At 35.2% G+C, this 24,231-nt stretch overlaps 2 protein-coding genes across 2 annotated transcripts; one reads left to right on the forward strand and one right to left on the reverse strand.

The window, feature by feature from the left end:
• Positions 1-4,012: 4,012 nt before the first annotated feature.
• LOC143574809 (putative histone H2A variant 2) lies at positions 4,013-9,039 on the reverse strand. Its single transcript, XM_077059332.1, has 3 exons — positions 9,001-9,039; positions 6,223-6,349; positions 4,013-4,437 (listed from the first exon to the last, which is right to left on the reverse strand). Exons 2-3 carry the CDS (start codon positions 6,334-6,336, stop codon positions 4,141-4,143), a joined length of 411 nt encoding a protein of 136 aa, XP_076915447.1. The 5' UTR covers positions 6,337-6,349; positions 9,001-9,039; the 3' UTR covers positions 4,013-4,140.
• An 11,530-nt stretch (positions 9,040-20,569) lies between these two features.
• LOC143574810 (uncharacterized) lies at positions 20,570-23,346 on the forward strand. The gene is made up of 3 exons (XM_077059333.1): positions 20,570-20,754; positions 21,590-21,782; positions 22,834-23,346. The coding sequence occupies exons 1-3, from the start codon at positions 20,590-20,592 to the stop codon at positions 23,301-23,303; spliced, it is 828 nt and encodes a 275-aa protein (XP_076915448.1). The 5' UTR covers positions 20,570-20,589; the 3' UTR covers positions 23,304-23,346.
• The last annotated feature ends 885 nt before the right edge of the window (positions 23,347-24,231 follow it).

Consider the following 24,231-nt stretch of genomic DNA (forward strand, 5'->3'; position numbering starts at 1 on the left):
TTGTATTTTGTGTACCCATTGGTATAGCAATAGGAACCAGAAAAGTAAAATGTCTAGACTCGATTGGCATAAAAATCTGTTATTGTACTTAATTTTTCTCTAGTCCTAGCATCTTAAGCTATGCGTAATAAGGCGAGAATAGGGCCGATGTTTTGGGCAGTAACCCCCCCCCCCCACCACCACCACCACAGCGACAAGAGGGGGCGATTGGGGGGAGGGGGTTGCGACATGTTCATGTCGCTGGTTTGTGAAGGAAAATAATATTGTGACAAATGGCAACCATTGGGGGCGATTTTTGAGCTATAACCCTAAAATGAAAATAGTTATTTTGTTGATTAAAAGTCACGTATCAAAAATCATCCTGATTTTGTAGCCCTCCACTACATATAGTCTTAAGGCCAATGTTCCAGCAAAACACTAAAAAAAAAAAATCATATCCTAACAATTGATTTCTCACTGTTATGAAATAGTTTATTGATGTGTACAAAAATTTTCATAACCACTTTAATAATTTGTATTGACTAAAAAAATTTCTGTAGTGGGATGACTGAAGCCACTGGTCCTTTGATTTGTCTTTGTGACAGACTTAACAAGGAGAATAAAATGTGGGTAACATGTAATGTTGGGAAAAGTATTGTGGAATGGGACTTCATTACAATAATTTTATATACACCTTTCAAAAAAAGAAATAATGTTTGCTAGTGAAATGTGTAATTGTTTTTATTTCTTTTTTTGTGGTTCCTTCATTATCTACTTTGTGAAATTAATTGATAGTTATAAGGCCAACTTTGTTTCTTGAGACCAAAATCAAGATTGACTCAAAACACACTTAACATTGTATAACTTGGACACGACTCATGGTTCTCAAGCAGGTGGACTAGTCGAAACAAGTTGTTGGGATGTAATCAGGTTGTAAACATGTTATATATTGATTAATGAATTAAGCCTATAAATTCGATTTTTATTTTCAAAGTTATATATTAAAATGGATTAAGAGGTCAATCTATCTATTCATGATTTAACCCGACACCATATTTTATTAAACATGGTAGATAAATTAACTCGGATCGAACCAAAATTTGATTAATTTCATATAAGACGTGTTAGATCGGGAATTACACTTATAACCAAAACCTATACATCACAATGTTGGGCTTCATAAAGGTGGCATAATAACCCCCTAAAACTTGTTCATTACCTAATTTAGCAAAATACAATTAGACAATTAGACAAATTAAAAATTTTGATTAATTTTCATATAAGACGTGTTAGATGGGAATTAGTCCTTGTAAGATATAATCAAAACCTATACATCACAATGTTGAGCTTTATATGGGCACAATAGGCCCCTTAAAACTTGTTCTTTACCTAATTTTGCTCAATATCAGGGCAGGGTGGTTGACGGATTCCAGCCCAACATCTCGTTAGGCTTGGATTTAAAACAAAATAATAATTATATATATTTTTATAAAAAACAATATGTATATTTAATGTCTCAATCATACGACTACTAGTTTGGTCTAGTGACAAAGGAGTTTGGCTTTCAATTTAAAGTTTGTGGGTTATAGTTTCACTTGAGACATGTTTAGCCTATTTTTATATAAAAAGTTTTTTGCACAATCCAAATTATAAGCAAGCAAACTTATTTAAAAATTAAATTGTTTAAACCTAACAAAAACCTGTTTTATTTAAGTCCTAATTTTTTTCACCTTCGACCTAAAAAATTTTAACAAGTCTCGAAGACGGCTCTGCTTAATACAATTTAGAAAATTAATTATTGTGGGGATATTTAATTAGAGAAATAGAAATATTAAAAGTAGAAAGGCATTGGTTTGGTCTTGGGTGCCAACTTATGAGTTATGACCATATAAAGCCATAGGAGATGTGATGGTACTCTGCATGTTCACATGCCACTCTCAATGCAATGAGAGTTTGTACCATTCTACTGTTTCAACTTTCAATCTTGAAACTTGAAAGTACAGTGCAAGTCCAACACAAGATCTCTATGTACTCACTTATTCCACATAATCACTTATCAATTTAGTATTTACTTATATGTTTCAAAATTTACAAAGTGTTAGCTTAAATCCTATAGTAGAAGACTATGAAAAAAATGGTTAGGGTCTCGTGAAAATGTGTTTCTTAAAAACGTACTACGTGTCTAAACTCGTCTTTCTATCAAGGTACAACAACGATAGTAGCAGTTGTATACTTGTATAGCCTGAGTTGCACATTATGGTTGTATAATGTGTTGCTAGAATTTATATTAGGTTCTTTGTTTTCTTGTTATTAGAACTGAAGGAGAAACTCAGTACATTGAAAGAAATGAAGTCATTTAAACTCTGTTGGATGAAATTTAAACTTTAATACACGATTGAAATTAGATTTAAGTGGTTTAAAATTTAAATGACGAATAGATCAAAAAAATCGGATTCATGGAAAAAAAATTAAAGGATTGGCTTATATGAAAGCTAATGAGAAAAAAAAAGCTACGGACTTATCCATCAATTTTACATTGTATTACAGCCTTATCGTCTCACATCGTTATTTTGATGGATAACATGAGATAAAAACATTGTATAAAACTAATCTCCCTTATAGAGAACTAACAAAGTATGTAAGTAAAAGAATCAATTAATTTCCTCTAAAGTATAAAGCTAATGTATAAATCCGTGGTGAAGCTTGGACAAAAATACCAAGTTACCCGGTCTCAATACGTATAACAAATTTCAGATTCCAAGGTGGCCAAGCTCAAAATTTTCAGACAAAAACTAGTAACTTTACACTATGTATAAAATTTGCTGGACAAAAACACATTCATTTACACTACCAAGAAAAAAAACAAGAATGTGAAAACTTGCCAAAGTTGCCATGTAGAGGTGCACAAAATCGGGTATTCTCAGGAACCGAAACCGAGAAAGAACCGGTTCCGGGTATAGTCGGTTATTTGACATAGTTTTGACCGGTTCCATCGGGTTTTTTTCGGGTTTCGGATAGGGTAGGGTCAGATTTTGACCAGGTATTGGCGGAACCGGTTCCACCAAGTCGGTTCCGGTTCCGGTTCGGGTATAGTTCTCAGGGGAAAACCAAAACCTGGTCCGTACCCACGGGTAAGGTCAGGTCTGGTTCCGGGTAGGAATCAATAGTTCGGGTCCGGAACCCGTTTTTTTTGTGCACCTCTGGTTGTTATCAGGGGTGTCAAACGTGTCGGGTTGACGGGTTGGCAGGTTGATGGGTTGAAATGTGCAACCCGAACTCGACCCATATTATTATTCGTGTCAAATATGTCAACCCTAACCCGCACACACATAAATTCGGGTCGACCCGAACATGACCCATTTAACCCATATTTTTTAAACAAATTAATTTATATAATCAGACATACGAATTATAATAAAATCAAACCATATATTGCAAAATTCAAATGAAATTTAAGCATGAGTCGATTTAGATATAGATGAATTTGACGTTATGTTCATGCATATTGTTGAATAGATAGAAGAAATGCGTCTTGGTAATGAAATTTTGGTTGAGAACTTAAAAGTGTCGTTCACGAAAAATAGAATTTAAGAGGATACCTAAAAAAGTAATACGGGGAATGAAAAATAATTAAATTCTTTAGCACATTTTAAAACTAAATAGGGAATATAAAATTAATTTTAAAATATCTAAAATTAAACGGGTTAACAGGTCAACCCGAACCCGACCCGTTTTTTAAACGGGTCATGTTAGCCGACCCAAAACCCGTTTTTTATCGTGTCGGGTTGGGGTTGGGTTTCGAGTCGTGTCAAGAATTAACACCCTTAGTTGTTATGAGTAGCAAATGGGCTATAGTAGGCCAGACTAAACTCTTATAAGTACAGATGTTAAAACCACTACAGCCCATTGTACTCTAGGTGTCAAAAAACAACATTTTTATATTTTTAAAAAGTTTTAACCAAATATCATTCATAAGCTTTGGAGACTAATTCAAACAATCTGCTGCAGTAAAACAACTGATCACATCACTAAAAGCCATTAAATCCTAAAATCTGTCACATAACAAAAGATCCAAACAAACTATACCATAATCCCATTACAGTAACAATAAGAACAAGTCAAACACGGTCAAACACAACGCATAAACGGACATAAAACAACTCATTCTTTGGTGGTTTTGTTGATGAGAGACTTGTGAATGTGAGGAATAACACCACCACCAGCAATGGTACCTTTGATGAGGGTGTCGAGTTCTTCATCTCCACGAATAGCCAACTGCAAATGCCTCGGGGTGATTCTTTTCACCTTCAGATCCTTGCTGGCATTTCCAGCTAGCTCAAGCACTTCCGCTGTCAAGTATTCCAGAATTGCAGCAGAGTAAACGGCTGCAGTGGCCCCCACTCTCCCGTGAGCTGAAGTTCTTGATTTCAGGTGGCGGTGAATCCTTCCTACTGGGAACTGAATCAAACATAAAAGAATTTATAAGTAAAAGACAATATAAACGTCAACTTTATCAAATATAACTTACTAAAGTATATTTTTCGTAAGCCACTGATATATGTATTCAAATGATCAGCTTAGGCTTAATGATTTGAGTTTGATATACGTATCGAACTTTATATCAGTATAAAACATCCTAACCATAATCAACAACATATATTGCAGATTAAATTCTTTTTCATTTTAAAGGACACACGCACACCTAACAAAATTTGTTAAACATCATATTAGACAAATTCAAAGGTTAACTGTAAAAAAAACTCCAATATTCTACTAAAACTGATTCAACGTAAATTACGCATTGCAACCTTTTATTGGTTAAAAAGTAAGATTAAAAAATCCACCTAAATTTACGAGGAAAACATTAACTTCTAAACATCTGAGATTAAAAAAAAAACACCTCAAGATGAGGAAAAAAAAACAAATTATAAGCAAAAGCTTGGATTAAATAAAGCAATAGGGTTTAGTATTTTGAAAGATGCAAGTAATATATCTATAAATAACTATTTTATGAATATCTAAAGCAATGTTAAGAAACTCAGTCTAAAGAGCCTGCATCTTTTTATACTGCAAGTATATGTGGAATACTGTTAAAGTCAATTCATATGGTTTAAAGAAATAAGATGGCTTATTGTTTTACTATGTATTCTGCAAGTTAAAACCGTTGCTAAGTTGAAATTAACGAAGCCGAGGTGAAAAATTTATTGGTCTAGCCAGATCGACTGTATTGCTTGCAGATCAAAGTTGAAAAAATTAAAATCCAAAAGCTTACAGTTAAAAGATATGTTGAATTAAATAAGCAGTCTTGAAAATGTAGAACTTTTCTTTTGAAAAATGTTTCAGAGATCTTATAAAAAACGCTTTCATGATTAACTACAAGTTAAATAAGCCGATTTAAATAACAAATTTTGAATATGCTCATGCTTAATATGTGTATTAATTTTGAGGTTCAAAACATATTATCAAGATATACAGTCAAGACTAAGTCTCGTATTCATATTCCACCAAACAAACACAACATTTTCTGTAATTTGTTAAGAGATAGTTGCCAGAAACAGAACCTGAGTCTCAGTCTTTGTCATATATCTTGCCAATATGACTTAAATCTCAAAAACTAACAAAATACACATATTAGATTAAGCAAATACAAAATTCATTTTGAAAACACTTTAACACACAAATAACCAAGCAAACTTTTGTATTAAAAATCCAAAACACTTCTCAAAAACAAGTTCTAAATTCACATCCAGAGCAGCTTATTTAACTCAAAAAATAACCCGACAAACAATTTTTTATTTTTTATAAAATCAAACCAAAAACCAAAACTTCAGTTGAGCTATTTAAAAACATTCAGTTTCAACTCTATGAGCATTTAAATAGCAAAACAACAACAAAGCGCCAATAAAGCTTGAAAATTTTGTGCAAAAACAAATTTCATGACACAACATAACAAATTTGGAACTAACTTATATTGATAACTAATAAGTAACAACTAATGAAATATTATAAATAAAAATTCAGTTTTTTCAGTGTATATTACATGCAACACCAAAACCGAACAATAAAATCAGTTTTTTAAGAAAAAAACATTAAACAAGGTTTTGTTTTCGTTCGGGTTTTTTCAATTACAAAGCAAATTTTCAATATTATATACACCCTTGTAACAAAACCATATAAAGCAAATTTAACAACCAATCATCACATTTAATGCAAGAAATAAATAGTTAGTGTTTATATCCAAACCTGAAGACCAGCTCTAGCGGACCTAGACATCGGTCTCTTCTTATCTTTCTCCTTGTTAGCTGCACCCGCCGGAGTTTTTCCGGCCAACAAACCCTTACCGCCTTTTCCTGCCATTGTTCAAACCTGACTAACAAACAAATAAACAAACAAAGTATTCATAAATCTTATTATCCATCTCAAAAATTACTAAATTGCCCTGATTACAGAAAACAAACTTTTCATAAATCATACAAAATTACTCTTCGATTACAGAAAGCAAATTGTTCATAAATCTTATAATCTATCTCAAAAATTACAAAATTAACCTTCAATTACAGAAAGCAAACTGTTCATAAAACTTATAATCCATCATAAAAATTACAAAAAGACAAAATGGCAAAACTGGTCCTTTATGTTCGTAAGGTTTTTCAATAGTCGTCATTTGGCAAACTTAATGACTGAAATCATGTTCTATATTTCAAAAATGTATCACGTTACGTCCTTTTACGCTAACTCAGTTAAGTTTTTTCGTTAAACTTGGTCATGTGCAATCTACATGAGGGTATATTTGTAACTTTAAAATTATTTAATAACAAAAAAATTATATTGTATATATGAATTACACTCTCTCTCTCTCCATCTCTTTCTCTCACCTCTCTCTCTCCTGGCCACTTTCACCACCACCTGCCACCGTCATTCTCTCACCTCTCGTTTTCCGGCGACCAAAAGATGCAAGCCCCACCCGCCACTTCCTCGGCCGCCACAGTCACAGCCACCACCACCTGCCACCGTCATTCTCTCACCTCTCGTTTTCCGGCAACCAGAAGATTCAAGCCCCACCCGCCACTTACTCAGCCGCCACAGTCACAGCCGCCACCACCTGCCACCGTCAGATCTTTCTCTGTACGCATCACCGTCAACAACTACCGTCACCATTTCCGACCTCCATTTTATCTTAATACCGCCGCTGCCATTGTCTAATCACTCTCTCTTTTTTTACTCTGAGCAAACAAATATCCAGATCCCAGTATTTCTTGTTCTAATACCTCGTTTTAGGGTTTGGAAACCCTAATTCGGAAATTGGTAATTGAAATTTGGGGGTGTTAGCATTTGTAAAGGAGTGAGTCGGAGAGAAAGGTGTGGGCAGTATTCAGTGATTGACGGAGAGATTGAGGGGGCGGTGATGTGCGCCGCCGGCGACGTTGTGGTGGCAGGTGGTGGGTGAAGTTGGGTTTGAAGAACTACAAATGGGATGGTGATGGTGGCAGAGGTGGAGTGGTGGGTGGCGGTGGTTTGCAACAGGTGGTGGTGGTGGTTTTGGGTTTTGGAAAAGAAAGAAGATGATGGTGTTGGTCAGGTGGCCAGATTTAATGGTTGTCAGATATGGAGTTTTCTGGTGGGGCCGGATTTGGTGGTGATAAGCGGTGGTGGTGGTGTTGGGGTAGGTGGTGGTTAACATGAAGAAAAAATGGAGATGATGATGAATATTGGTGGAATGAGAGGGAGAGAGAGATGAATTTTTTTTAAAAGGCCATAACTTTAGTCTAGTTACACAAACAGTCCTTAAAGGGGTAAAATGACCATACTGTCTTCATGTGCAAAGCACATGACCATATTTAACGAAAAAGTTTAACTAGGTTAGTACCAAAGAACGTAACGTGAACAGAATTTGAAGCATGAAATACGTCTTTTGTCATTAAGTTTACCAAAGAACGACCATTGAAAAACCGTACAAACATAAAGGACCTGTTATGCCATTTTGTCTTACAAAAATTACCCTTTAATTACAGAAAACAAAATTGTTCATAAATCTTATAATCTATCTCACGAATTACCCTTCAATTACAGAAATCAAACTGCTCATACATCTTATAATCCATCATATAAACTACAAAATTACCCTTCAACTACAGAAAACAAACAGTTCATTAATCTTACAATTCATCATAAAAATTACAAAATTACCCTTCAATTACAGAAAGCAAACTGTTCATAAATCTTATAAACCATCTCAAAAATTACTAAATTACACTTCAATTACAGAAAACAAACTGTTCATACATCTTATAATCCATCTCATAAATTACTAAATTACCCTTTAATTACAAAAGGTAAATTGTTCATAAATCTTATAATCTCTCTCAAAAATTACTAAATTGTCATTCAATTACTGAAAGCAAACTGTTCGTAAATCTTAAAAACCATCTCAAAAATTACTAAATTACCCTTCAATTACAGATAGCAAATTGTTCAAAAATCTTATATTCCATCTCAAAAAATACTAAATTACCCTTCATTTACAGAAAGCAAATTGTTCATAAATCTTAACACCCATCTCAAAAACTACTAAATTACCCTTAAATTACATCAAGCAAACTGTTCATAATCTTATAAACCATCTCAACAATTAGTAAATTATCCATCAATTACAGAAGCAAACTGTTCATAACCTTATAAACCATCTCAACAATTACTAAATCACCCCTCAATTACAGAAAACAAAGCGTTCTAAAATCTAAACACCTATATAAAAAATTACTAAATTACCCTTCAATTACAAAATCACAGATCTGTATCAGATTTCTAAAACCCCTAAAATAAAAATCCAGATGCATAATGCATTTATTTAACAAAAAATAAATATTAAAATCAATATCATAACCTAAACTATTTCTTAACTGTTTCAATTATTCAGCTTAGGCTCAGATCTTGAATTTAACCTGTATTCATCATGTTTTCGGTACCAGTAAAAACACCGATACCGAAAAATGAAGAGCTTTAGTTATTGTTTTAATTTACCTGAGAGACTGGAAGACTGTAGAGTGAATAATAGCCGGACTGGAAGATGTATAATGTGGCTATTATGCAGATTTGTTGGGTGTATTTATGAGTTGTTGTGGATTTGATTCAAAATATTTTGAGTAATTTGGCGCCTAAAAGTTTTGGTGGGAATTGGCGTTTCAAAATTTTAGGATGAATTTTGACTGGACAAGAAGAGGCCCAATTTGTAGTTACGTAAAAGCCCTAATGGGCTGGGCCTGACATGTGTTTTTGTAAGTTATTTACATGAAAATATGAAAACCCAACACTGGCCAAGTTTTTTATTGATTTTGTTATTTTTACTGCTTTTAAGCTTTTTTAAGTCTTTTATTTGAACCGGATTGTAATTGGGTTGAATCTGTTCACGAGCCGAGCGATGACTTGCTCGTTTGCAACCGGCTTTGGTGTTCCAGAGTTGGGCCACAAAATGCGGTTGTTATTTTGTTGCTCGATATAATATCATGTCCAGCATTGGGGATGTTTGATGTAGTCTTTCTTATGGCTTTTTTTAGGTGTCTAATGAATACCGTATGACTCCATGAATAATCATAATGAATAATCATCATTCATCAAAATATAGTCTTTAATCAAGTAATGTAACAAAATATATGTTCAGTATTTATCAAAATAGGCATCCCCGAGAGGGCAATTAGAAGATGTCAAATAGGATCTGTTAGAACATGTGTATATTACGTCTTAACAAAAGAATCAGGGTTTTATAATATGCTTTAAGCTCAAATAAAACTTCAACCCACCATGACGTGTGATATATAAGCTGAGTTATGCAACAAACGATTAGTATATGAAATCGGTAGCTAGGAATTGAACCAAATCTCTTTTTTAAATATTTATAACTCTTATGCTAACAGTTTTATGATTAATGACAAGAAGTCAACGATTACTAACATGCCATTTTTTTTCAATGTATAACATTTATCAAGACCTACAAATATAATATTTCAATTAAACACATTTCACTTTCTTTTAAAAAATATTAATATTATTCTAACAAATTATGCCAACTACTAACATATCATATATTTTTTCTACCTTGTGATGTTCACCATATGCTCCGATGTGCTAAATGTGGCCATCTAGTGACTATGTTGGATGAAAACATCCAAATTCAAACAACGTTTGGATAGTTATGAAAGTCATATATTCAAGACGAGATGCCACATATTATCATCAGACACGAGTCTTCTGCTTCTTGTTCTTGTCATCGGACGACAAAATGTGTTTGTGGTAACAATGCTACAATGTTTGATCGTGTTCTTTCTTACTAAAAAATACAAGTAATAATAGTAAATTGAAAGAACTTACACGATTGAGGATAAAGAGAATCGAAGTGAATTATTTAAGAAAAAAAAAGACAATTGATTATGCTTTAGTTTTAACTAGGTGTTTCATATTTTGTGTCGATGTTTGATGTCCTAGTCTTGTCATTTGGTTCGAGTTGTATAACGAGTGAAAAAATAATAAAACATGGCCCTTTGTTTTGTTTTACCCTTTGTTTTATGCCGTCTATTTGAAAGTTTTTCTTTTCTCCATATTATTATCATTTGAAGTATATAAGTGTTTAAATCAGATAAACATGTCTATATTTATATTATGTTATAATACATCACATAGACAAATAATCCTTACAGATTTATCACCCCTTGTTTACGAAAGTTTTGGTTATATTAAACCTACTTACACTTTTATTCTGTCATGTTTATGCATATATTTATTTTAATTAGGAAAAATGGATTTTAATAATCCTAACTTTATGCAGTTGGCCGATAATAATCTCAACTTTGAAAATAGCCGTCACTTGATAAAATTTACAAACTTTTGTTTATCTCCGTTTTATGTGTCATATACCATATGAACAAATATTAAGATACTTTTACGTAAAAGAATAATAATGTGACCCGTCAACTTTTTTTTTTAAATCGTTCACTAAAACATACAAATTATACTTTGTATATATACAAATTATATTTGTATAAACCGTGGCATGTTACTTAAATAAAGTTTAATAGTGACAATTTATTCAATCAGTTATAACGCAATACATAACTTATTTATTCGTATTAGAAAGTTTAAGCCAATAAGTTTAGCTCAACAAACATTACAGAATGAAGTGCAAATTTGGGTTGGAGGTCACATATCTCCAACTCAGTTCGAATTTGACCCGAACTTTGGTTTACCATAATGGGCTTAGCCGCTTGGGGGATGAGTTTTCCTTGATAACGAAGATTATGAGCTTGGACTACATAGAGGTGTATGCGATCACAGGCATATGAGATCGTTTTTGTCATTTGGTCACCCTTAATAGTCATATCTTTATTCATTGGCCGTTTAAAGAATATTAGAAAGTTTAAAATACTTGAATAATATTGAAATTTTAATAGTGTTATAACTAAACTGTAGCTAACCTTCTGGTCCAATGCATGTGTGTGATGGTTTAAGTCTTGAAATCTTATGTTCAAAAGTTTGAAACCTGATTCAAAGAAGTTTTTTTCACAGTGATAGATTTCCTTACTAATGGTGTTCTTTATTCAATTAGGTCTGGAAACATTAAAATTGATATGAACGATTGATATATCGTTTAAGAAAGACACACGGGTATAATGTTATATCAAACATTTGTATAACTTTATATTTTAAAAATTTTCGCCATTCTCAAAATAAAAATATTAATGTATTACTTTACTTTGGTTTCCATTGTTGAAACACAGCCCAAACATAGCCTGTGTAATAGGACAATGATTCCAGTTTTTAGGGGAATCACTTACTATAGATAGGCATGGTCTGTATCATTGTGACGTTGACACGTGGAACAATCTTGGTCGTACATCTGTTAAACATCCTTAATCACATTCGCCGCGTGTCGTACGAGGTCGACGTCATTCGCCGCTTCATCATAACAAATTCCAAATATAGCCATCTCTTTTGGGCCCACATAAAGAAGTACTATAATTGCTCATGGGTTATTCTTTAGATATTTAGTTTTAGTCCTTTCAAGTTAATATTATCCAACTTTGGCCCTTAAACAAATTTGATTAAGAAAAATATATTCGGAAGTGATGACAGTAATCGAATAATCTTATTCTTATATCTGATTATAAAATCGTGTGTTATAATCATGGATCTTTCGTTACGTGTTATCGGGTTTGTTAGCATACTTGTTTAATTTCTCATGTGATTAGAATTACGTGTTAAAATGTCTTTTGCTTGAAACTCTACTTTAAGCTTACAATTTGAAATATCAAATATTTAGTTACATTTTCAATAATTTTATCAATATTAGTTTCTAAAAGTTTAAACATACTATTAACACATTTAAGGTTAAATAGTACATTATATATGATAATCGAACTGTATCACCAAACATTACCTGTTTCAAAACTGTAAAGATTTTAAAACTAATCTCATATCATGTCTCACACCTAAAGCTATCTATACTTAGGTATTAGTTTCGGATTTATCATTGGTTTTATACATACGTAAAAAAATGTACACAACAATATTTGTTTATAAACAAACAGTATTACATATATTTACTCGGTTTTATTGTTTCCTATAAAACCATCTGTAGGGGTATGGTACTAAAATCCGGTTCTACGACCCTAAATCTATTATGTTTGGCTTATTTTATCGCAAGGACTAATACAATGTTATTGGGCCGAGGGGGTTTTGTGGAGGTAACCCTAACTGGGCTAGGCCCATTAGGGTACCATGATGGTGGCCATGAGACTCTATATAAGGAGGTCTCCACTTCCTTATCATGAGTCATGCTCAATAAGAGCCACCACCACTTTTTGTGTCTGTAAACAAGAAATCCTCAGGATATCTTAGCAGTCACCTCCACACTCCCGAAACCATTGCAGGTGCCCAGCATTGCATGTCGCAGGCGCAGCCGGAGAAGAAGAAGATCAAGACGTGGTTCGTTCATCTCGAAAATCCGTGGAAACATCGTCATGGATCAGGTAAGATTCATTTCGTGCTTCGACATTGGCGCCATCCGTGGGACGGCAACGAACTGCCCTTCGATCTTCATCTCGGCTGTCAGATCTCTCCCAAGAAAAACACAGATTTGGAAGTTTACAGAAAAAGGCTTCAAAGCTTGTTCTATTAAAGCTCAAAAAGATCCATAAATCTAAAAAGAGGCTTCCAGATCTGGGCAAGAAGGAAAATCCGTGATTCGAATGATCAGATCTCCGAATCTGTGAATCTGTGATTCAGGATCTCCGAATCTGTGATGGTTTTAAATCTGCTCCGGGCTTCAGATCTGTCCAGATCTGATTTACAGATCTAGGTCTAGATTACAGACCTTGATTTTAGGTATAAAGTTGCAGATCTGACTCTTAAATTGCAGATCCAGAAGTTACTAGACTTCCGCCGCCATGTACGCACGCCCGGGGGTTCTCACTCCGCAGCCGTGCATGTGCCGCCGCGGAAACCACCATCTGGGTTTTGCGCAAGAGACCTCCGCCATGCACACGCACTTGCGAGTCACCACTCTATCGCCGTGCATGCGCGCATCAGGCTACGCGCCAAAACTTCAAGGTTGGGAATCCTCCAAATATCCTATATGGCTACGCGCCAAGGTTGGGAATCCTCCTAATATCCCTTATGGCTACGCGCCAAACTGCAAGGTTGGGAATCCTCCTAATATCCCATACGGCTACGCGCCAAGGTTAGGAATCCTCCTAATATCCCATAAGGCTACGCGCCAAACTTCAAGGTTGGGAATCCTCCTAATATCCCATATGGCTACGCGCCAAGGTTGGGAATCCTCCTAATATCCCATATGGCTACGCGCCAAACTTCAAGGTTGGGAATCCTCCTAATATCCCATATGGCTACGCGCCAAACTTCAAGGTTGGGAATCCTCCTAATATCCCGTATGGCTACGCGCCAAACTTCAAGGTTGGGAATCCTCCTAATATCCCGTATGGCTACGCGCCAAACTTCAAGGTTGGGAATCCTCCTAATATCCCATACGGCTACGCGCCAAGGTTGGGAATTCTCCTAATATCCCATATGGCTACGCGCCAAACTTCAAGGTTGGGAATCCTCCTAATATCCCATATGGCTACGCGCCAAGGTTGGGAATTCTCCTAATATCCCATATGGCTACGCGCCAAACTTCAAGGTTGGGAATCCTCCTAATATCCCATATGGCTACGCGCCAAACTTCAAGGTTGGGAATCCTCCTAATATCCCATATGGCTACGCGCCAAGGTTGGGAATTCTCCTAATATCCCATATGGCTACGCGCCAAACTTCAAGGTTGGGAATCCTCCTAATATCCCATATGGCTACGCGCCAAACTGTAAGGTTGGGAATCCTCTTAAGATCCCATATGGCTACACGCCAAACTTAGGGGTTGGGAATCCTCATACCATATGTTCACGCATCACATATGCTCACGTATATTACACATGCTTACGCATCACATGCTCGCACATGTCACAGTCTACACGCACGCGCACGCAACATCTGCGCGTGGCGCATAACACAAAACCAAAGTCTACGCGCACGTGCATGCAACATCTGCACGTGGCGCGTGACATAAAGTATCTCGTAAGCCGCCTCACGCGCAAGCTCCACTATTATTACAGCTCATAAGACGCCTCGCGCGCAAGCTGTTATTATTCTTACAGCCCGGAAGTCGCCTCACGCGCAGGCTTTATTATTCACAGCTCATAAGACGCCTCGCGCGCAAGCTGTTATTATTCTTACAGCCCGTAAGTCGCCTCACGCGCAGGCTTTATTATTCACAGCTCATAAGACGCCTCGCGCGCAAGCTGTTATTATTCTTACAGCCCGTAAGTCGCCTCACGCGCAGGCTTTATTATTCACAGCTCATAAGACGCCTCGCGCGCAAGCTGTTATTATCCTTACAGCCCGTAAGTCGCCTCATGTGCAGGCTTTATTATTCTTAGCTCGTAAGACGCCTCACGCGCAAGCTTTATTATGCTACAGCTCGTAAGACGCCCCTCGCGCGCAGGCTTTATTATTCTCAGCTCGTAAGACGCCTCGCGTGCAAGCTGTTATTATTATAGCTCGTAAGTCGCCTCACGCGCAGGCTTTATTATTCACAGCTCGTAAGACGCCTCTCGCGCGCAGGCTTTTATTATTCCTAGCTCGTAAGACGCCTCACGCGCAAGCTTTATTATTCATACAGCTCATAAGACGCCTCGCGCGCAAGCTGTCATTATTCTTATAGCTCGTAAGTCGCCTCTCGCGCCAGCTTCATTATTATAGCTCGTAAGTCGCCTCACGCGCAAGCTTCATTATTATTACAGCTCATAAGACGCCTCGCGCGCAAGCTGTTATTATTATAGCTCATAAGTCGCCATGCGCGCAGGCTTCATTATTCTTATAGCTCGTAAGTCGCCTTACGCGCAGGCTTTATTACTATTATAGCTCGTAAGTCGTCTCTCGCGCCAGCTTCATTATTATTATAGCTCGTAAGTCGCCTCTCGCGCCAGCTTCATTATTATTACAGCTCATAAGACGCCTCGCGCGCAAGCTGTTATTATTATAGCTCGTAAGTCGCCTCTCGCGACAGCTTCATTATTATTACAGCTCATAAGTCGCCATGCGCGCAGGCTCCATTATTATTATAGCTCGTGAGTCGCCTCACGCGCAAGCTTCATTTTTATAGCTCGTAAGTCGCCTCACGCGCAAGCTTCATTATTATTACATCTCATAAGACGCCTCGCGCGCAAGCTGTTATTATTATAGCTCCTAAGTCGCCATGCGCGCAGGCTTCATTATTCTTATAGCTCGTAAGTCGCCTTACGCGCAGGCTTTATTACTATTATAGCTCGTAAGTCGCCTCTCGCGCCAGCTTCATTATTATTAAAGCTCGTAAGTCGCCTCTCGCGCCAGCTTCATTATTATTACAGCTCATAAGACGCCTCGCGCGCAAGCTGTTATTATTATAGCTCGTAAGTCGCCTCTCGCGCCAGCTTCATTATTATTACAGCTCATAAGTCGCCTTGCGCGCAGGCTTCATTATTATTATAGCTCGTGAGTCGCCTCACGCGCAAGCTTCATTATTATTCTTTTAGCTCATAAGACGCCTCGCGCGCAAGCTTTATTATTCATACAGCTCATAAGACGCCTCGCGCGCAAGCTGTCATTATTCTTATAGCTCGTAAGTCGCCTCTCGCGCCAGCTTCATTATTATAGCTCGTAAGTCGCCTCACGCGCAAGCTTCATTATTATTACAGCTCATAAGACGCCTCGCGCGCAAGCTGTTATTATTATAGCTCGTAAGTCGCCTCACGCGCAAGCTTCATTATTATTATAGCTCGTAAGTCGCCTCGCGCGCAGGCTTTTATTACAACATGTCACCATCATGAAGAAAACCTCCCAAAACTCAAAAGACAATAAAGACAAGGCCAAAGAAAAGGGAAAAAACCGCCTCACACCTTATAAAGTCCAGCGCTCCACCTAGACGCTTGCGCGCCCAGGAGCAACGCTGGACTTGGGGGGCTTGTAGGGGTAAGGTACTAAAACCCGGTTCTACGACCCTAAATCTATTATGTTTGGCTTATTTTATCGCATGGACTAATACAATGTTATTGGGCCGAGGGGGTTTTGTGGAGGTAACCCTAACTGGGCTAGGCCCATTAGGGTACCATGATGGTGGCCCTGAGACTCTATATAAGGAGGTCTCCACTTCCTTATCATGGGTCATGCTCAATAAGAGCCACCACCACTTTTTGTGTCTGTAAACAAGAAATCCTCAGGATATCTTAGCAGTCACCTCCACACTCCCGAAACCATTGCAGGTGCCCAGCATTGCAGGTCGCAGGCGCAGCCGGAGAAGAAGAAGATCAAGACGTGGTTCGTTCATCTCGAAAATCCGTGGAAACATCGTCATGGATCAGGTAAGATTCATTTCGTGCTTCGACACCATCATTAATTCATTAGGATATTGTTATACTTGAATTGCTTTTGAAAGTTCTTTCTATAATCTCAACCGACAAAAATATTATGAAATAAAGTCAATAAAACGTGTTTTATTTTTGATAAATATATCAAAAGCTACATTCGATCTGGTTTGTAACTTCGTGTACAAGCTTCTCCATCCTTTTTGATGAAACTAAGATATATAAATGTCGTGTACATATCTAGAAACATGTGAGTATCTCTTTGGGTTTTCATTTAAATTAAATTAATTTGGATTTTCTGAAAATAGAATATTGTGAATTTTTACTTTACAACACAGCCAATTTAAATTACTATCCGTTATAAACATTTATTTTATTTTGTTATTATATTTTTTTCATTTACATTTAATTTTATTTTTCTTTCTTTGTCGTTAGTTTTTTTTAACTACATTACATTTTTGTAATTATTAAGGATTATAAACATTTATTTTTTTATTATATTATTTCATTTAACAGTTAATTATAATTTTTTATATCGTTAGTTTTTTAAAAACTAAATAAACATTGTTATTTATTTTCTTTTATAAAAATTCAAATATAAATTTTAGTGAAAACCAAGTTGTTTTCAAAATAAAGTATTTCTTAGGCTCGTATGTAAGTTTCATTCTCAATATTAAATGCATTTTAACAAAACCCAAGTTGTTTTCAAAATAAAGCATTAGTATGTTTTTTTTATCCATTTGAAGTAATGTATTTTTGTTATTACGTAACATAATATTTCATTTAAATTAATAGCTCTAACATAATCAAAATTAGCTCGTTTAAACTTCTTTTTGTACACCCTCCGTAGTACGTAGCAACTAAATATGGCCACAAATAAAGCAAATGAGGGGTGGCATGCGGTTATCGAACATATGGTAAATTAATATTCTCGTGAATACGAACAAAACATGTTTTTCTTTTCTGGCAATGTTCTCTTAGACAAATTGAATGTCTTTTTCGATGTGTTTTCGTGTGAGTGTGAAACACTTGATTGACAAAAATACATGTGGCATCAAAGTTGTCACACGATAAATGTGGAAATGCTAGCGATACCTACTAAATGTCCAAAAAATTATTTGGAAAAGACGATGAACATGATCTAGACACAACTTATTAACAAAAATGATAAATTTTATCTATATCGCATATACAAATCACAACGTAAACAGTGTTTTTGAATATCTAGTTCTATACCATGTCGAATGTAAGTGAATTTAATGACCTGACAAGTGATTTACTTAACGGGGTCTCAACAATGTATTTACAAAGAAAATATTAGATCTCACCTTCTATGTCCAAAGATCTGTCTATCACCACCAATGACAATGTAAGATTACAGTTACAAGTTACAATCGTTACTAATACACGAACTACTTTTTTTTATAATTACACTTCATGATCAAGCTTTACTAAACACAAACAATAATATGACAATATTTTGTCATTTCTTCTAAGTTTATAAATGTTGTTGATAATAGAAGTTTCATATTTCAACTACAATAAAGAGAGAATAAGAAGTAGAGCAAAAAATTCAAAATACAAAGTGGTTATAGTATTTCATCACCTTGTTTCTACATCAAATACATTATACGTTTAAATATATGCCACTCATTAGATTATTTAACAAAAATTTATATTAAAAGACCAAAATGTCAAATAACATTCATAAAGGACCAAACTTGTGAAGTAAATAGTCTTATGAACAGTTTTTGTAATTATATGTAAACGTATTTGATAAGCAGCGCCAAGAGAGTAAATTCTTGTTGAGTGATGCGTGGGCCCATCAAATATTAAATGACATTATTGCCCTTTTATATTTCAAACCGCAAGACACCATGTACTTAAAATTAAAAGGACTAACCTTGCTTGTTGAATTACATTATTAACCCCAGCTTCGAACAACATAGGTTATAGGTGCAACCACTCAACTAAACCAACACCAACAATTCGTCCTTTACAAATAACCAAACGATCTATGATTGATTTTCGTACTTTATAATGTGTTATAACTTGTAAGTAGACATATGCACGAATCAAAGGAGCACGGACTGGGTTGTTTATCAGTAAATAAACATCAACGTCTCATCATTTTTAAATGACCAAATTATACTTGATTGATCCTTTTAACTTAAAATATGTGTTATAAAGATATGTACATGAATCAGATGAACACGGGCGTGGTTCCTTCACTTTAACTAAATAAACAACCAAAATTCTTGTTTGTGATTGACATTAAAATGCTTGTGTTTATTTATATTTGTTGTGCATACTCTAAATGAACATAATGACGAGTGTACAGACACAAACGAAAATTTAATGTGTGTGTTCATCATTCATTAACCAATAATCATATGCGTGGCTCATTTGATATTCGACTATCATAGAACTGATTCTGAAATTCGATTGAGTTAGAATTGATGCACGAAGTATTACTATATTGGTAATAACCAACAATAAATTTCTATTCATTTCTATGTAAGCACAATACGAAACAAACTAATATAAACTCCAACAATCGCGAACACACGTTCAAAAGTGTAAATGTAATTTATTCACATTCATTTATTCAATCAAACAAAGTTTTTTTTTCCAAGTTTGTTACTCAATTAGTTAATCGTCTTTCATCATAATAATTCAGTCTATCGGTAAAAGTCTCGTCCTTAAGCAGAAACGCATGTTCGATTCTCACTTGAACCGGTTTGAAGATATTCGGATGAATGGACAAATCAGAGCTTTAATCCCGGATGTGAATCTGACTAGGGGCTAAGGTTTATGATTTCCTTCCGGTTTTCGCGCATCAAAGGGATCGAATAGTCGAACTTAAACACGACCTCAAAATGACACGTTTACACGTAAAATAAAACCCTCAACCCGTTAACGAAAAAGGTAATACACGAACAGTCTAGTAATAATGTAATATGACTAACTGTATTCCACGTAAGCAAAATAAAATTCCACGTCAGCAAAACACACAAACTTGTTATATAAGAACCCCCTTAACCAAAGTCTCAGTTCCTTTCTAAATACTAAACACACACAACCTGAATTCACATCTTAGCTTTCCGATCACACATTTTTCCGTCACCGGAGATGTATCTTCCGGCTACTTTACGTCATTTACTCAACCGTGACGTAAGCATATAGCCTACAACCTAATTGTAGCTTAAAAGTTAAAACCCTACGCTAAAGCGACCGCAACGTAGCAGAGATTACAAGTTATTCTTCACAATTCGCCATTAAAAAAATATAATAATAATAATAATAATAATAATATTATTATTATTTTGCAAAAATAAAGTAATCATCAATTTTGCAGGATAATATTTTTAGGCTTCTGTGCCTGTTGATTTGGCCGGCTATCCAATAATGAGTACCTAGCTTAGGTTTTGATTATTATTATTATTATTATTATTATTAGTGTTACGAATTGTATTTTGTATTTGTATTTGTATTCGTTATGCCATTAACAATGAAGATACAACCAATTGATTCGACCGTACCTGAATGTCTCGAGCCGGTGAAAGCCGTACCGAAGTCAAGGCTGAAACGGTTCTTCGATTTCTCGAGCTTTTTGAGAGGCTCGGGCGAGCCGCAGTTCGAGCCGAGCTCCGTTTGCTTGGACAAAATGGTTCGAAGCTTCATTGAAGAGCACGAGAAGCTGAGTTTTGTTGTGGAAACCACCAAATGTGGTGGCTCGGATGTCTCGGATGATGAGCTTGATTCGTTTAATTGTTTTGGTAACTCGTATAACAACCACAGCTCATCCGTTGAAGTATATGATCCTCTTAAGGTAATAATAATAATTATCATTTATACAATATTATTATTATTATTATTATTATTATTATTATGATTTATACTGGTTTTTATTAATTCAAATTATCGTCTTTTAGTAGCTGTGGGTCCCAATTTTTAACGTATTTGTTTCCAACGATATGCGACTAATACAATCCTAACTTTGTTAGTGGCATGTTGTCGGAGAAACATTAATTCCAACCATCGGCTTAGGTCCTAGTTTTTAACTTATTTGTTCTCAACGATACCAACACAACGATACTAACACAATCCTAATGTCGTTAGTTGCAGGTCGTCTGATAAATGTTTTTTTATAGGAAAACTCACATTTTTTTTCCAAAAAACTCATATTTTTATCCTGTATAAAACTCATATTTTTATCCTGTATCGGACCTTTAGGAGTTTTTTTTCCCTAGTAAGAGTCCCTATTATTGATGTTGCTGGAACCGTAGACACATCTTGGAAATGGTTGGTGGTGGTGAGTCAACTGGTGGCGGTGTGCGGGTGGTGTTTTCTGGAAAAAAAAAGTTACTTTTCCGACAAAATAACGTTTTTCGGCGACCTGCATCTAACTGTGTTAAGATTCCGTTAGTTGCAGACCGTTGGGAGCAAATAATTCCGGCAACCTGCAACTAACAATGTTAGGATTTCTTTAGTTGCAGACCGTTGGGAACAAATAAGTTAAAAGTTGGGACAGTTGGCAGCCAATTCATTAATTGAGACCGACAACGACCAAAAGAAAATAATCAGGCTAATAAAAACGAATATACATTATTATTATTATTTTATTACCTAATTTAAGCTAAATTATTATGCTGTAAATGTTACAGAGTTTGGTGGTGTGTGAGACAATTTGTGAAAGGAATTTGTTAGCTGACGTGGCGAAAATAGTTGATAAAAATAAGATTTGTAAGAAGAACGATGAAGTTAGTCGGAAAATTGTTACTGATGGTTTACGGGCTACCGGATACACGGTTTCGATGTGTAAATCGCGGTGGGAGAAGACTTCAAGTTATCCGGCAGGTAAGAGACAATTTCCCTTAAATTGTGAAAACATTCGCATGAAATTAGGGGTCCCTGATATTATGCTTTGTTAAATTTACGTTACGGAACATTTATATTGTGGGTTTAAATGTTTAATTGCTTAGTGTTGGTAATTTAGTTTTGTTAATTTTTCAATTTTATGATAAGTAGAGTGGGTGTGAATGTGCTTTGGCTTGTTTCGATATACTTGAGCTTAAGCTCGGATCATTTCGAGTTCTTTTTTTTCCTAAAGCTTGGTTTGTGAGTCGATTTTTTCAAGTATGGGTTCTGCCTCAGTTTGTTTATTATTAATTAATTAATATATGTATTATTATTTACATGCGTTTTGAGGAAATCTTAAACGAGCTCGTTTAGTACCTTAGATGACTCAAAGCTCGTGTAGTACATAGAACTCCATGAGAGGTAAAACAGACACACGAGGCTTGTTAATGCTTGATGCGCCTAAACGAGCTTCCATACAAGACTTGAGGTTGGGGTTGATAACTAAACGAGTTTTATTCGAGGTCTGGGCTGGCTTGAGCTAGAAAAAGATTGTTTTTTTTGCACCACTAAAAATTGGTTTTTTTGCACCACTAAAAACTAGTGAGGAATTAATAAAGTTTATAATATGAACTAATTATGAAATCATATAAAAATTTTGAGAATTCAGTTAACATAAAATTATTTTGTATTGGATTTTTAAAGGAATATAGTTATTAATTGTAACTACAAAATTGAACTTGTAGTCTGACTATTATATGGTATTTATAATTATTATTTAAATAGTTACTTTTTTTTTGTTATTTAATCACATTATAATTAGTTACTTTTTTCTTTTTTTTTTTTGGTATTTAATCACATAATCATACTTGTGTGTAAAAGATAACTTAGGTAGTCAAATTTGTAAAAGACATTTTTGCCCTTGCTAAAATGAAAATAAACTATATAAATTATAAACCATATCAATTTACATTACGAGAGAACAGTTATGGCTTTAATTGCTACATGTTGATAATCTGGTTTTGTTAATTCATCAATTTTATAACAACAGGAGAATACGAGTATATTGATGTGGTGATTGAAGGGGAACGTTTGATAATCGACATAGACTTCAGAGCCGAATTTGAAATAGCAAGATCCACCAAAAGCTACAAAGCGGTTCTTCAAACGCTTCCTCAAATATTCGTTGGGAAGCCGGATCGTCTCCAGAAGATCATCAACATAGTTTCCGATGCAGCAAAACAAAGCTTGAAGAAAAAAGGAATGCCTTTACCTCCGTGGCGACGCGCTGATTATGTTAAAGCAAAATGGCTCTCCCCTTGCATTAACCAAACTATCAACAATCCTAACGATAATAATAATAATAATAATAACCGGATTTCAGACACGGTGGAATTTGAAGAGGAGGAAGGATTGGATGAAGGTGTGAAACAATGGGAGCCGTTGGAGATCAAACCGAAGGTGTTAAAGAGCGGTGGTAAAGTCGTGAGCGGTCTAGCTTCCGTTATCGAAGGCAAATGATGATGATATGATCATAATAGTGGTTACAAACTTACAATATGTTACAATATCAAGGTTTAATTAATCTAAAACCTGTTTTATCTAAAATTTTCATTTAATGATGATATGGATAAAATGGGATTTGGAAGAATTGGACACTTGAAGGTTTTGGTATTTTTGACTATTTTCCATTTTTGGTTTTCTTTTTTTGGTCATTTTGGTAGTGCACTATAAAAGAGAGGAAAATATATAATACCCTAATGATGACCCTTTGGTGTTTTTGTTGTAAGGGTCCATCTTTACTAACTGTTTTGGATATTATAATGATATATATAAATGGAAAAATAATTGAATATTGTATGGTTTGTTGTATTTCTAACTGTTTTCTTTTTTTATTTTATTTGTGTGATATACAATTATATATACAAGTGATTTGATTATGTTACAAGTTGTGACATTTGGCATCATTTGAAACTATAACTTGGGTTATTTGAGTTGTTTGATTGGTAGGTGACCGAAACTGATCATGTGAATTATTAATGTTCTTAGTGACATTTATTTAAAGGTATTAATAACTAGTGTTTTTTTTATCAGGCTAGAGTTAGTTGGGAGCAAGTTATTTTACTTTTATCGAGTTCGACAAGCTTGAAATGTACGAGGAAAAACGGGACCGGGGGGAGGGGGCTTGTAACGAGTGAAGTGAGAGTGGAAAGGGGATGGAATTCGAGTTCAAGGGTGGAAAGGTGTAGGAAAGTAAGGGGACTATAACTTTATGGGTTATACTAAGTTAGCACAATGCCCTATTCAAATTGGGTCGAGTTGAATAGACTTAAGTGGAAACAGGTGACACGATATTATTGGTTGGTTAATGAAATTAATATGGGCAGTGGTGAGTTTCTAGGTGCGTCCACCGTGATAAAGTAGGAATTATGAATTATTTTACTTTTTA

This window comes from Bidens hawaiensis, unplaced genomic scaffold (assembly GCF_021521415.1).
Source record: "Bidens hawaiensis isolate Kalapana, Puna unplaced genomic scaffold, B.hawaiensis_p1.1 tig00027112_1, whole genome shotgun sequence".
Taxonomy (NCBI): domain Eukaryota; kingdom Viridiplantae; phylum Streptophyta; class Magnoliopsida; order Asterales; family Asteraceae; genus Bidens; species Bidens hawaiensis.

Coding starts and splice junctions, on each gene's coding strand:
- LOC143574810 (XM_077059333.1), top strand. CDS start 20,590: ATGGTTCGAAGCTTCATTGAAGAGCACGAGAAGCTGAGTTTTGTTGTG. Junction 20,755..21,589: donor AAGTATATGATCCTCTTAAG/GTAATAATAATA, acceptor TAAATGTTACAG/AGTTTGGTGGTGTGTGAGAC. Junction 21,783..22,833: donor GACTTCAAGTTATCCGGCAG/GTAAGAGACAAT, acceptor TTATAACAACAG/GAGAATACGAGTATATTGAT.
- LOC143574809 (XM_077059332.1), bottom strand. CDS start 6,336: ATGGCAGGAAAAGGCGGTAAGGGTTTGTTGGCCGGAAAAACTCCGGCG. Junction 4,438..6,222: donor CCGCTAGAGCTGGTCTTCAG/GTTTGGATATAA, acceptor TGTTTGATTCAG/TTCCCAGTAGGAAGGATTCA.